At 46.9% G+C, this 14787-nt stretch overlaps 4 protein-coding genes across 4 annotated transcripts; 3 read left to right on the top strand and 1 right to left on the bottom strand.

Moving 5' to 3' along the window:
* Positions 1 to 601: 601 nt before the first annotated feature.
* MCYG_04814 (uncharacterized protein) lies at positions 602 to 1084 on the bottom strand (the record flags this gene model as incomplete). The annotated part of the gene is made up of 1 exon (XM_002847031.1): positions 602 to 1084. One exon carries the CDS (start codon positions 1082 to 1084, stop codon positions 602 to 604), a length of 483 nt encoding a protein of 160 aa, XP_002847077.1.
* Positions 1085 to 2941: 1857 nt separating this feature from the next.
* On the top strand, positions 2942 to 4338 carry MCYG_04813 (conserved hypothetical protein; the record flags this gene model as incomplete). The annotated part of the gene is made up of 2 exons (XM_002847030.1): positions 2942 to 3947; positions 4007 to 4338. The coding sequence occupies 2 exons, from the start codon at positions 2942 to 2944 to the stop codon at positions 4336 to 4338; spliced, it is 1338 nt and encodes a 445-aa protein (XP_002847076.1).
* Positions 4339 to 6389: 2051 nt separating this feature from the next.
* MCYG_04812 (conserved hypothetical protein) lies at positions 6390 to 8468 on the top strand (the record flags this gene model as incomplete). Its single annotated transcript, XM_002847029.1, has 2 exons — positions 6390 to 7386; positions 7489 to 8468. 2 exons carry the CDS (start codon positions 6390 to 6392, stop codon positions 8466 to 8468), a joined length of 1977 nt encoding a protein of 658 aa, XP_002847075.1.
* Positions 8469 to 10809: 2341 nt separating this feature from the next.
* MCYG_04811 (phosphotransferase family protein) lies at positions 10810 to 11832 on the top strand (the record flags this gene model as incomplete). Its single annotated transcript, XM_002847028.1, has 3 exons — positions 10810 to 10827; positions 10880 to 11149; positions 11173 to 11832. The coding sequence occupies 3 exons, from the start codon at positions 10810 to 10812 to the stop codon at positions 11830 to 11832; spliced, it is 948 nt and encodes a 315-aa protein (XP_002847074.1).
* Between the last annotated feature and the right edge of the window lie 2955 nt (positions 11833 to 14787).

Here is a 14787-nt window from a genome sequence, read left to right as displayed (position 1 = left end):
ATTTATTATCGAGAGTATAAGGTACTTTTGAAGTTGGCGGGCATCAAAACCTGGGGTTATCAATATATAATGCATCCCCATTGCAGTTGCAGGGAACGTTGTTGCTGTGGAGGAGATCGAACTAACTATTACGAGATCCCGCGCCTCACCCCAGCACTTTCGCATCCGACTCCCGCAATATCAAGTGGACTGACGGGTTGAGTACTGGTGTTGGGACAGATGTTGTCGACTCTTACACATATCAAAGAGTTCTCAGCTTTTATATCAAAGGAGTTAAGTCAATTAACGGGTGTGCTTATTAGTGGGAAGAGTCGGCCCAAATCTCAATTCGTTTTCGTATAGCTAACTAAACATTTGGTTCATTCCATATTTCTTCTTTTCGCCTTAATAGGTTCGTTCCTTGAATATAAACTTCGTCACCCCACTTAGCCGCTATGGACGATTCGATGGAGTTCTTATGGCAAGAAGGAAAACATAAAGGGGTTTGTAAAGGTAAGCAAGAACGAGGTCGCAATCGAAACAGCAAGGCCGCAGTGTGTAGCTTTCCTTCACGAGGATATCTAAGCGGAGACAGAGGGAGCGGTTCGAAGATCCATCACAGCTACAGCACTGTGCAGCTTGACGGGAAGGAAGTTGGGTTAAACTCAGGCGGATCCGCCCATAGATCGTCTTCCAAGCCAGATTGCAGTGCCACAAGATAGATATCCGACATTTGACGACCAAAAAACTGCAGGTCAAAGGCAGGCTGGAACTCGCAGAGACGCTGTGATGCGGCCGAGCATCTCTCTTGTGTACTGCCGGTACTCTCTCGACTACATTGACGTAATACCTCTTCGAAATCGTACCGGCTCAGTATTTTCGAAGTAAGCAACTTTTGTGCCACAATACGTGGGTTTTTTATCCAGTCTAGGTCAATAGTCCTTACGCGGACATCGCCGTTGTTAGAGATATATGCGATGACAGGTGGTGAGTTTGTCGAGGGGGCGTTAGGAGAGTATACGAAGCAAGTGAGAGAGTAGGTGTGGCCAGGCGGTGGTGATGGTGGTCGGCGGGTAGCTTCATGAACAATGTCCGCCCATGCCATCTTCGTTTTGATGGTTAACGGCTAACTGACGGATAACTGTTTCGATAACTCCTTTCCCGAGGAAAGGATGAGAGTTAGGGTACTCAACCTAAGACCGATAAAAACTAAACATCCTTCGTTATTGTCAGTCAGCCAGAACAACCAGGCCGACTACTTTGACAAAACGCCCTAGTAACGGATGCCAGGCAGCAACTTTGGAATCTGCTAGCCTATGGGAATATCTATATTCCGACAATAGTCCTGAAGTTTGAGCATTAGCCTTGGCAGGGACGGAAGCTAGACTTGGCTTTCGTCACTTTAAGCTTTTGTATCTGTAGCTTATTCAGTGGGTCTAATCATGGTTTTCTACCTACTATAGTACAATCGCAGTTTGGCTAAGGGTTGGGTTGGGCATGGCTATGAGATGGTGCGGATAATCCATAAAATCCCCGCAAGTCCTTAGTTACGACCTCAATCTAGATGCGGGAAACCAAGGGTTTTTATACAGCTAAGCCCTGCAACTTCCATACATACAAGAAACCAACATCACTTCAACCTTGTAGATACTTCCCTATCTAACCTGATAAAAGACCTGGACGGGGTGCATCGTCAAAAGTGTGAGAGGAAGGAGGAGGATACTCAGTCACATCTCCCGAAGATCGTACTACAGCCAACCGATACGATATACGAAGAGTCCAGCCACTCTTATGGCAATAGGGCTGGCCCCGGTCGATGCAAGCAATTTGCGAAGTATCACTTCGGTTAATCCCGACTAACTTGTCTTTCACGTTGATGCCTTCCTGGAACCCATTATCTCCTGGAATAGAGATTATGGTTTCTCCCTCCCCACCACCTAGAAACATACACTAACAAGGGCCATATAGAAATAAAGTGGAAAGTAAGGTAGAAAGCAGGCTGCTGGTGAGGCTCGAAGAGAAAATTGGTGCCACAGCAGATGGTCATCTTGAAATGATGTCAGTCCTCTGTGAGCTGTCTACGGTAAGATCAACATGACCGGCAAGCTCGAACGCGAAGTCCACTTGAGAGGAGACGAAATTGCCCGCGGTAGCCTAATGAAAACGGATGTAGCTATAATTCGTTTCTTGGAAGGAAAATCAGAGGATTGTGCATTGTGTGGCCGTGCACTATGTTTGGTATCCTAGCTTCGAGAAGTTAGATGGGGTCCCATATGTCCTGGATGAACAAGCCCTACGTTCTCCGAAGTTTATCGACGTGCTCAACATATACGCGACAATTACCTGCCTATACAGTTATGAAAAACATACTGCGACTAGACGTACCTCTAGAGAGTGCAAGCTAATCATGAAATGTGGAAGTTGGCGAAAGAATTCAAGGGAGACGGAAATGTGATTTTCGGGTCCAAGGAAGTTTTCAACAAATATGACCATATTTATCTACTTAAGCACATGAGCAGTAGCACTCTTCTTGTTTTAGTGACCGCATCTTGGTAAACTGATGTACTATATATGCAGCAAGGCTCCCCCCTGGATTATTGCCACCAAGCGCTAGTCCTCTTTTGGTTTAGCGACTTCCCCCCGCCAAAACTTCCAAGGTTTGTCTTCGTCATCGAAATCAGTATCAACATCGATATCAAAACCTGACGACCCCGGAGAACGGAGGACCTACAATGATTTAGGGCTTACATATAATCGCCACAGCCTGATTTTGAATACTTAAACTATATTTTATCGACGGAAGCTGAAGTGTGACCGTCACCGGGCCATTTTCTGACGTCTTTCGTGTATTGGTTAGATTTACGCTGTTCAACAATTAGATACCCATACCAACACCATTACTCTCTTTCTTTTCTTTCTTTTCTTTCTTTTTCCCCGAATTTCGTCTTAATCGTGATATACCATGGCAATGCAATATATGAAATCGATCAGGAGGAAACCTGTACCTAAACCTGAGTCGAAACCTGGGCCGCATCTAGCAACGGAAGCACATGGGCCTGTATTGACAGACGAGGACGAGGCGTTCCTTCGCCATGTTACGACTTCTTCATCTATCTCGGCTGGAGATGATAGCGACAAACAACCTGGAGCATCTGGGAATGGCCAAGATAGGGAACTGATCGATGAACCGTTGGACGATGACCTGAGACGCCTTGCTGAAGACAGGGGGTCGCAGGAGAAACTTGATTCTTCCGTCACTGAGCTGGTAGCGGCCTCCACTTCTACAGATCAGACGAAGATGGAGAAAGGGCACAAGCCACGCAAGAGCCTGTGGAACATGCTTAAAGATAGAAAATGGCTGGGCGAGACCGAGAAGATGGATAAGGGGAAGAGTAAAGCGACCGAGGATAACTCAGCAGACACCAGTGCGACTAGCAAGGAGGCCGAAAATGAGAAAAAGGAAGAACAAGATCTATCTAAAGTCCTCGAGCAGTTGAATCTTGCAGCTGTTAACAACCGAGTGTTTTCGATAAGCAGCGACACGCAAACACTGCTGGAACAGTTCAAGCAGGTGTTCAAAGACCTAGTCAACGGGGTGCCGACAGCATATCGTGACCTTGAGTCCCTGCTCACGAATGGCGATCAGGAGCTACAAAAGAGCTACGCCAAGCTTCCTAGCTTCCTGCAGAAGCTGGTTGAGAAGCTGCCCAACAAAATGACGGAGAAGTTTGCTCCAGAGATGCTTGCAGCTGCATCAGCGAGAGCAAGCAAGAGTGGGATTAACCTGCAGCATGTCGATAAGGCAACGAGCACAGCGAAAAAGATGGGTATCGAAGTACCTAATCTGAAGGAGCTGGCAGGAAAGCCTGCAGCCCTTGCAGGCTTGCTTCGATCTATCATCGCCTTTCTACGTGCAAGGTTCCCTGCCCTAATTGGAATGAACGTTCTCTGGTCCCTTGGGCTGTTCAGTACGTATCCATATGCTTAGACATATCGCTCTATTGAGCTAACAATACGATAAAAACAGTCCTACTGATGGTCCTGTGGTACTGCCACAAGCGCGGTCGTGAGGAACGCCTTGCAAGAGAGGCTAGCTTGGCTGGAGAAGGGACCAAAGAAGAGAAAGGTGAAGGTGAAGATGGTAGGGTGATCGATGTCACGGACGAGGTATCGCCAGCGCCAGCTACAGCAACAGAAACAGTAGCAAACACCGAAAACGATGCCCAACTAACAAGGCAGTCAAACAACGAGGTGCAGGCTCCGACGCAGATCGAATCCCCGACAACTGCCACCTCAGAAGCAGCTGCTGCAGACAAGGAAACACGTCAAACGAAGGAAGAGGAGAATGTGAAGTTATAGCCGCCCGGGACCAATTGAACCATGCAAGCAAGGGATCGCAATGAAGAGGACGGAAGGTAGAATTGGAGGTGAATAATATATTACACTGTGGAAAAAGGAAGGTAACACTATTTTTTTTAACATCTATTGTACACGTCAGGAGAAGAATTAATCCCCCAGCGACACAAGGTGGAATCGTACGTATATAGTACACCGTACATAGAGCACACAGTATCCCTACTGTGCATGTAGTCTCGGCTACCTGCAGCAAGCCTGTACGTGCATATACTCCCTTCTGAGACAAGAGATTTAAGATCGGGTTTGTGCGGTTTTCTCGTTTAGGCCCCAGTCCAAAGATTAGTTATTATTATGTCAGTTAAGAGGATATGCCTTTTTATACGAAAACTACTACTTATTATCCCACAACGTAATAGCGTGTGAAGTGTCAGAAACTAGCAACTGCTGCTCTGTCAATGTGTGGTCAGTATTGCCGTCATCCATTTATAAATGGTTAGATCGAAGTTCCACTATATGCACATCATCATCGTCATCGCACTCGTTAACCTTGCCATGTTACCTTTCTCTTTACATATATCGTATGTACTACGTATGCATGGTGCAGATGAGATTACAATCCCGCTTTATACCAGGAATACAGGCGGTTAGAAGGGAGGGAGGGAGAGAGCAAGGCAGAAAAAAAGGCAGAGGGCTCCGTTATGCTGTGGGACTCTTTCTCACTTTTGGTGGATTGGGTAGATTTCGTCACTAACTGGCTGGCGTCATGCATAGAAAGACGCAAGGCTGGGATGGGGACAACATCTCCCCCCAAACGGAACCTGTAATTGCTCGTGAAGATGGGGCGGAGAAGGGCTGCACGGAATGTGATATATGCTGCTTGGAATGCAGAAGTGAACCTGGCCTGGTCCATACAAGCCATACCCAGGCCGAAGGAGTAACAAGTCTCGCGCCAGTTTCCCCAGACAGGACCTGATACTTGCAGGGCCCCTGGTTGGCTCCAGCAACATGGAACATCTTATGGACACAGGATGTCTACACTGTCGTTAGCAAGCACACGCAGACGGCAACAAGACCATATGGAATGTACAGAGTAGTACGTGACTTGTGAGAAGTGTTCTCCGTACCTAGAGTATAATCTATACAGGTATCCCCTTGTCTTTCGATGCATGAAGTTCGGCTTTAAGAAAGTTGATATCAAAAGAAAAGTCATGTGGAGAACAGAAGAGGAAAAGACGGTGAGCGTGGCTGACCAATCATGTCTGTCCTAAAGGGGAAAATCATGCCAAGACCTTCCGAGCGGCAGAAAAAAAATCGGTTCTAAGTTTATCCGAGACCGACCGCCTGGACCGCCGATCCCTGCCCAGCACAGACAGATGGGTGGTCCCTGCGTGCTTCCTTTTTTCTTCTTCTTCTTCTTCTTCTTCTTCCTCTTCCTCTTCAACAACCCAACAGCAGGACAGCAACCGCACCGGTTCACCAAGAAAGCAACCCATTACGGATAAAAAGCACCATCATATCAAATATCGTCGATTGCCCTTTTTCTCTTCTTGCCAACATGGCTGTCGCTGGGCTCTAAATTCTCCTCCGCTGGGGGGGCAACGTACCCTCTAAGGGACCCCCCAGCCCTGAGATAGTCCAACGAGTTAAACAAAGGAAAAGAAAGAAGAAAGATCTCTCAAATCGACCTCGACGATATTTGAAATTACTCTTTCGACGACCCCCGCTTCGTGCGTCGAAATTGCCCCCCCTTAACGCAATCTATCCATCATAGTGACGCCGCTTTTTTTCGACCGTTTTTTTTTTAACCTTTCCCCCCCCCCTCTATAATTTTCCGCCATACTCCGACTGCCATCTGCCCTTAATTATACGGCTGTGATAGTACCCGCTACTATACGTTCTTATCCTCTCTGTGCATCTCAACTTGCGATATCGGGACAAGGCCACGATATAAGTTGCTTCAGCCTGCAAACTTTAAATCACCAGAGTCGTTAAAAAACCGTTCGACATCATAACGAAAGAAGAAAGAAAGGAATAACGAGAACAATTAACTGACAATGGGCCGTTCCGGGGCAAAGATCACACGACAGCCGTCGTCCCTGTCTCGTTCAAAACAACGCCGCTCAACGATCGGCGGAAAATCACGCTCCCCGCAGCTCAAACTCAGGCTTAAGAAAAACAACAAACGCAGGGCACCGCCCTCTATATCGAGTGATAACTCGTCCAGTGAGGACATGAGTACCGGTGATGAAGAAGAAGATGATGACGATAGTGGGGACTCGAGTGAAGAAGATGATGAAGACTCAACCTCAGCAGCATTTGCCCCGTCTTATGGTGGCAAGAGACGAATTGGCCATAAGGCGGGGCGTACTGGTGGAATTTCATTGTTGCAGGATAGAAAGCTGAAGTTGCAGCATGCCGAAGAAGATGATGACGCTCGCTCTGTTAGCTCCGTCAGTTCCGTTATCCCCAGTGATATTGACAGCTCCGACGACTCCGATGATTATCAGGGCGTTGATGAAGTTAGTGATGGCGAAGATGAAGAGTTGATGCTGGAAAAAATTGAAGAGGAGATCATTCTTGAATCTGAGAATGAACGGTCTACCTTCAGTAGGCTGTCCGGCACCGGCTTCGGTGGCGGTGATGAGTGGACGGAGCTGGATGATCTTGAGCATCGCCCGTTCTACACCGCAGGCTCCTTCTTTGATGACGAGCATCTTCTCATGCAGTCTGGAGGACATAGTGACCACGTTGATGCAGGTTTGACCAGCGAGGCAGCTGAGACTCCTGTTCAACGGCGAGTTCACTTTGAGTCGGATGACTCGTCCGACTCTGACAAGTCTAGTGATGAAGATGAACTGCTTCCCGACTTTTTACACCAGGATCGACTTGATCCTGACCTACGACGAATGATCGAGACGGATTCAGGACCACCGAGGCGAACACGAAGTCCCTATGACTTATTCATCAACAGTGACTTCTGTGACTTGCCTGATAACATCTATCATGTGGAAGAATCCGATAACTCGGTGGGAAGCTCCAGTGGCTACGAATGTAGGTTCCTTGTTGCTTCTTCCATGAAGCAGATCAGCTCATTTCTTTTTTTCCATATTTCTTTTTTTTCTGGTTACTAATTATCGACTTTCATCCCTATAGCTGATGATGGGGAAACCACTGATGAGGAAGATTACCTCCCTCTAGCCACCATCACTCATCCGAGATCTATTCTCCGCAGAGAGTCGAGTGTCTCACTCTCCGGAGACGCTGAGGAAAACAAGGCTGACTCTTGTGCTCCTCAGCGAGGGCCTCTCAGAGGAACGTTCATTGCTGATCCGTATAAACCGGTTGCTGTCGTTGCCCCCAACGGCAGGCAGCTAATTCTCATTCCTCCTTATGCATCTTCCCGCCATGACTGGCTCGAGTCGGCTGCCGGCAGCTTGGTTAACACTGCAAACAACTCTCCTGGTACAGCACATATAGACGACAGTGATACCGATGCACTGGTGTCTCCTCGTAACACTGACATGAGCCCTATGTTAAGCTCCAATGCCAATCTAATGATGAGTGCACTGGGCAACGACTCGGTAGGCCAGGTCATGGGCCCTCCAGAGGCATTCTACCCTACCAACCGCTACTCGATGGATGCCAGCTACGATGAGGATGAAGAAGATAGCGAGGCCATGCTAAACGTTGACGATTTCATTGACTTCGGGGACGGCTCGTCCGACGATGAAGACCGAGAATTGGACGACTTGGAGGAACCTACTTCCCCTGCCGCCGCATCTACCATTGGCTGTCTAACACCAACACCCCGACGAGCCTCTGGTGTTGCCACGGATAACGACCAAACCCCAACACAAGCAAGCAGTGCTGAACGGCTTCTTAACCACCTTGATCGCGGCATCGTTACCGCCTTCCGTCGTAACCATAACAGATACCAGGCACTAATCAGACTCCCACATCACAAGGAGTTTTTGCCTGCCAACTCTCCCTCTCAGCCTGCAAGTGCCTTCAAACGCTCTAACCCTCGCACCCCAACGAGGAAGAGACAAGCAAGTACTTACCTGAGCAGCGAGGCCGTCCGGCGAAAGCTGGTCGATTCACATCGCAGCCGGAGAAACACCGTTGCATATTAAAAAGGAGAATATATGAAATCAAACATGGAACAAATCCAATCGATCCAAAGAAAGAACCGATAAGCATGGCCATAAACAGCCAAACTCTCCCTATTCACCTCCGCTATATTACCAACATACACCGCCACTACCTTTTGATTTGATGTTGAGTTTGAATTGCATTATTTCTCACTCCTCCTTTCTCACCTCTCTTCCCTTGCAGTCATATCATATCACGTTCTATGATAATGAACTCAGGAGCCACACCTCCATATCCTTCGTCTTCTTTGCGTTCCTTTTTATCTGTCTGCATCTTGTGTCTTCCTATTGTGAATGCCCTAATGAACCAAAAGCACATACCAACGGTATAAACGCAAAGAGCATGTCTATCATTATTTATTCCCCCTCTCGAGGATATATGGTTGTGCTGTGATTGTTGTCTTCGTGTGTGTATACTTCATCAGTGAATCTTGTGTGTGTATGTGCCGAGCACCTCGTGTGTGACCGACCAAGTCGGGTATACGTATGAGGGAAGCTGGAAAGGAAAAGGTCCCAAAAGCAAATATGTCTGGATTCTGTTTTTGATCAAAAAGTGTATGAAGTCTCGCTTACTGTTTGTCGCTATCTTCTTTTCTTCGATGTTCGATCTTCCTGTTCGATATAGGACCTTTGTTTAGCTCTTTTTTAATACATTTTTTTTCGCGCCCTTGCCCTTGTCACTGGCCTTCTCCCTTCTTTCGGCTCAAGGTTGATCTTATCAATGGAGAAGATGATAGTTCTCTTCTCGACTAACTTCTTATGGCGCATGACGAACCCGTCTCGATTCCCCGGATTATCAAAAGGAGCATAAGCAAAACCTCCGTTCATCCTCCCCATCCCCTGTTCACAGCTCTACTATATGTATGCCACATCGCTTCTGCCCACAGACGGTCCAAACTCGAGCTAGAAAAGAAGCAAAAGGCCTTTGTTATCCATTACCTTGTCGCCAATATCCTCGCTATCCCGACCTATCATGCCGAACCCTTCGATATAGTCTCTTACTAGTCTTTGAGCCCATTGCGCATGTAAACGCGTCCTTTTGACCGAAGGGTGAACTTATTCTACTTCCATACCTATCAGATCCATCGGTTAATTCCCTCGAGCGCAGGAACGAAACGGGAACGAAAGCAAGAATTGCCTTTTAGAGTGGCTATGCTGTGTTTCTTGATCGGTATCTGGAGCTTGATGGGATGGGATAGTTGATACACACCCATGTTGGAGCTCCGAGGTTAAGAGACTAGCCTAACTACTAGCTGTTCCCCAAGGTAAACGCTACAGAGGACGCACTCTAGGCCGATCTAGCTCTCGGCGTTGGTTACTACGCTTGTCTGACCCCCTTGTGGGTTTCGGTAACTAGATAAACTAGTTGGGTTGCAATGCTACAGCTAACGAGCTTCGTTGATATGGAGTAGACGGATATATATAGGCGATGTAACGCCCGCGGCAAAGTAAAACTTCGGCTCCTCGAACGTTTAGCCCGCTTATGTTTTGTCTTTCGAGCGGTCGTTTGGACCAGGAGGTGATCAGATATTCACGTCGTATTTTGGTTGAACCGGGGAGAATCTGTGGCTGGATCTGAATCTGGAGGTGCGTGCAGCAGTGGCTAACATGCTAGGGGTATTCCTATTTGATACCCATGGAGTCTCTGGTTGTTTCTTTGGAGTCTGATCACAGTGTTCAAAACACCAAAGGGGGTTACATTTCAGACACCATAGGGTTGTGTAAATAGTGATATTATGCATCCTTGGTGAGAGCTAAGGTAAAAACTAAACTCTAACTGGATTCCATATGAGTAGGAAATCGGATAAGACGGTAAAAGGAGGAATACATATGAGATATCAAACAGAAATCAATTCATGATCGTCCCAGAAATGAATCCTTAGAGGAGGGATTGACCCTCTACAACTTAACACTGCCGCCGGTTGCTCTGTGAACACCACAAGTTCCGTGCAATAGAACTGATATTAGGAAACAGTTGGTTACTAGAGAGTCAAAGGAGTTTCCCAATTTTGGACCTTGAACATTTATGTTGGTTCAACAGGGCCGAGATATCCAATGATTTGGCGCTCATATGCAGTTTGGGATTCCATAGTTAACTTACCTCCACCTCCAAGGAACTTTTATATTTCTTTCTTTTTTAAACAATAGCCGGCCAACAAAATTGAAAACAACATGACAAGTACCTGAAAGAACTTGACCATTATTATCTACCACCAACTAGCCCTGGAACCCTTTGAAGCCAATTAAGACGGACAGTTAGACCGCCACCTGATTTTACTAACTAGTTGAACCAACCCCGCTGTTCAACATCAAACATTGATCAATGCCAGTCATGCTACTTGTAGGTATTTAGGATTCAGCTCTATATGATTTGGTATTTAGCTAAATTTTAGTATATTTTTGAAGGAGCTTCGTACCCTGTTGTTGAGATATCACTGAACACCGAGTTCCCAAAACTGCCTGCCATGACCGAAACGCTTGTTAGCATTCCATATACTGCAGCCAATCTCCCTGGACCTCTTCCAACCAAGAGTCAGATTGAGAGCGCACCGGTTCTCTCACAACGTGGCGACACAAAAATTGTCAAGGTAGATGATAAATATGCCGTAAAGTACGGTCCAGCTGCCCAGTTCTTTTTCTTCGAGGGTCAGAATACGATTTTTGTCAGAGAGTCAACCAATGTTAGCGTTCCGAAGATATATGCCTTGTACAAGCCGATGCCGAAAGCGAAATGAACTACATGGTCATGGAATATATCGAGGGCCAGACGTTAAAGTCATGCTGGGATACGCTCAGCGATGCTGAAAAGGAGGATATAGCAGCAACACTCAAGCAATACTTTACAGAACTACGCTCGCTGCCTTCTCCGGGATACTACGGTTTCTTAGGGCGTCGGCCTTTTGAGAGCTTGATGTTCGAAACCATGGAGCCAAATCCAGCAATTAATGGACCTTTCGAAACGGAGGAGGACTTGAACGAAGGGATGATTCTCAGCTATGCGTCTCGCAGGCCGAAACATAGAGCTGCTTTTATGAGACGAGCACTCGCAACTACTTTTCATGGACATGAGCCCAAATTCACACACGCCGACTTTCAATGCAAGAATATAATCGTGAGGAAAACTGGATGTGAAGATGGAAAAAATAGAAAGAGAATGTATGAAGTCACAGTGATTGACTGGGAGGAAGCAGGATGGTACCCGAGCTATTGGGAGTATACTGTAGCCGCACATGCATCGGACTGGCAGGATGACTGGCCCAACTGGCTGGCAAAAATGATGGATCCATATGACCTAGAGTTTGCGTGGGTAGATATGATACATCAATCATATTATGGCGGTCTTTGAAGGAACAGTTTTTTCTCACTTTCATTGCGTTGGCTTTCCCAAGCGAATATGTACTATCAGACCGCATTACGTCGACCACAATACATAGTACATATGCAAGCTGATTGATTGGCTTCACTTTCAGGTCATGATGACGACGAACCTGCCTTGCGTTGGAAGATGCTGAATGCTGATTGGAAAAACGTCACTCACGTCTTGTAGAGATGTCCACCCAAGAGCCCCTTTGTATTTCACAATCTTATCTGTCTCAATATTCGGGGGGGTTTTGCCGGGAAAAAAAAATCTCTGCTGACGGAGTACACGAACTCGAACCGCGGAAAAATCACTGTTCTGAAGGCCGATTGGAAGATGCGGGTGCAACATTCGGCATCCCTGGAGCTCTCAGACACTAGGTACAACATCCGGGAGCTGCTATTTATCCATGACCCAGTCGTCGATCACATGTGACGACAGCTCTGTATGTACGCCGCTAATTTCGAGAATAGAACTGCGCCGTGACATATGTAGGCCTTCTCATTTATCACTGCATCGCTCAGTTGCAGGAAAGGAGGTGACTTGCCTATTTATAAAGTGTGAGATAAATGTACTCTATACGGAGGATGTTAATATTAATAATTCATCCTCTTATAAGCAGTATTTTTGTATTATATATATAGTAGGCGGCGGGTCTGATATCCTTAGCGGACGGGGGCTCGGAGGACACCGGCACAGTTGAACCCGGTCCGTTAGTTATATATGTACTACGTAGTAGATATATATTGCAAGATGGTTACCTATAGGTGTCCACACAGAAGAGCATGAGTCGCCGTATTTGACCAAGAGATCTACTGAATGCTCAGGTGACATGTGTAGGGGAAGATTTTGCACGCCTTTCAACATCTTGGGACGGAGTTATAGTCGAGTGCCGGGTATTATTGACCAGCATGGCATGCCCCTGCCAAGTAAACGCGGATAAAGTCTCCTGAGCGAGCTTCTCCGCACGGCTGACCGGTTCACCAGAAGGAAATATAGAAACAATAATATCTCCCTTCTCACAAGGATGTATATTTGGCTATAGCACCCACATGCTACATGTCCACTGTCATGGATGTTCACTTGACCTTCTCGGTTGTGAAATTTTAAAAAAAATTCAATAGTCCGATTATGTACTTAACAGCAGCAGAGAGTGCCTGATAAGCTCTCCTGACGATACAACTCAAGTAACTAGTCAGTTAGCGTACGAAGTGCAAGAATGTCGTGATCTCTGCAGGAGGCTGTGTAGTCGGAGCCGAAACATGCTTTCAAAGCGGAGAAACTCCGTCGTGGGGAACAGGAACAGGCCTAGCTTGGTACTTTCTTGAACTGTCGGTATATGAAAAGTCGAAGGATTGGATCTTTTCGTGAAGACTACCGCTAGCCTGAGTATCAGCACTCGCCAGGGCCCATCGATCTACCCCGAGTCATGGATGTCGAGGCGAAAAGAGGAGAAGGGTTTCAGGAACTATTAGGACGCTCTTGGTGGTGGATAGGGTTGCTGTTGTTTACCAAGGCCGAGATTTCTCCCTTGCTGTGGCTCAAACGTCTAATTATGAACCTAGGAAGGCCTTTAACCATGTAAAATACATATATATTCCTCTTCTTTGACAGGGTTTGCAGTGGTTGTCCTCACGGAGCGGTGGAGAGAGAAAAAAAGGATGCCTGCTCTGGTAAGATACGAGATTCCAATGACCGATCGTTTGGCGTGGCGAGTATAGTTATGGAGAAAAGGGCTGGTGCCAAATGATTCTCAAATCATCCATCTTTCTCGGTCATCTTGCATTTGGGATATTCCCTCCAACATCCTATTTACGTAGGAAGATAATTTGGGGTAGCATTGGGCGCTACGCTGATGGACGGACAGACAGAAAGATGCAGGCTACCGTCCAGCGTGGCGAGGTCGACAGGATCCGTGCATAGAGACAGTTTTTTTCTTCCCTCTTCGAAGTTTCATAATGAGACCTGTTAAGAATCAAGCTTCGTAAGGTGGAGGAATGTCCGGCGCTAACAAGAGTTAGCCATGGAGAATGAGAAGAGTCATCCGTGAGATTCCGTGAGCGCAGCTGCATATCTAGCTGTGCAAGCACGTATATGCACTCCGTAGGCCCGTTGCAGTCCTGGTTCACAATCAAACTGGAGGGAGAAGCAGGAGTTGGCAAAAATAGAAGGCTATCGTGGAGTGACAATCGACTTGTTCGCCTCTGATGGGCATCGAACGTCGTCTAGCCGCCGGATCGTCAGCTCGTCGTTCGATGTATCCGACTTTATCTCGCCTTCCTGGACGTTCTTTTTCTTTTTCTTTTCTCTGCAGCTCAACCTTGATAAAACTGGGCGGTTAGGAAGTACTTTTATATACTTATATAAGCATACTAAATATTAAGTAAGTAAAGTACCAAAAAGTACATTATTAGTCAGCAACCCCGATTGGGGAAAATTTCAACGTCTTTCGTTCGACTTCATCTTCTTCTCAACCAACAACAACGACGACGACGACGGCAACAGGCAAGCAAGACGCAGAGACGTGACATCTGATGGATGTCAGGGCAAGACACCGTGACGGTGCATGCAACGTTGACCTCCCTGATGAATAATGGGACGAGTTGGGTTTCTCTGACGGCGATGTCGAATCTGGCGGTTTCAAAGGCGGCCTTTGCTCGCATGCATATCTCAAGAGTTTCAGTGTATCAGCTGAACCAATGGCGCCTCCAGAAACGGCATTTACCCTCGGCGAATCGTCTGGCGAGTATGCAAATATACTAAATTTAGTGGGAGGGGGATGTTCTCTGAAGAAGAAAAAAAGGGGAAAAAAGAAAGAAAACTGCCCCCCTGACCCTGCACATTATGCGGTGGATGGGTGCTAATGCACGCAACCATCCACACCAAGAAGAACACCCCCTTGATTCTAGATTCCTTGCCTCTGGCGGTTATCACCCTGTTTGG

Source organism: Microsporum canis, genomic scaffold (assembly GCF_000151145.1).
Source record: "Microsporum canis CBS 113480 supercont1.4 genomic scaffold, whole genome shotgun sequence".
In the NCBI taxonomy this organism is placed as follows: Eukaryota; Fungi; Ascomycota; class Eurotiomycetes; order Onygenales; family Arthrodermataceae; genus Microsporum; species Microsporum canis.
Note: the sequence above shows the minus strand (reverse complement) of the source record. Positions and strands in the feature narration are given on the sequence as shown.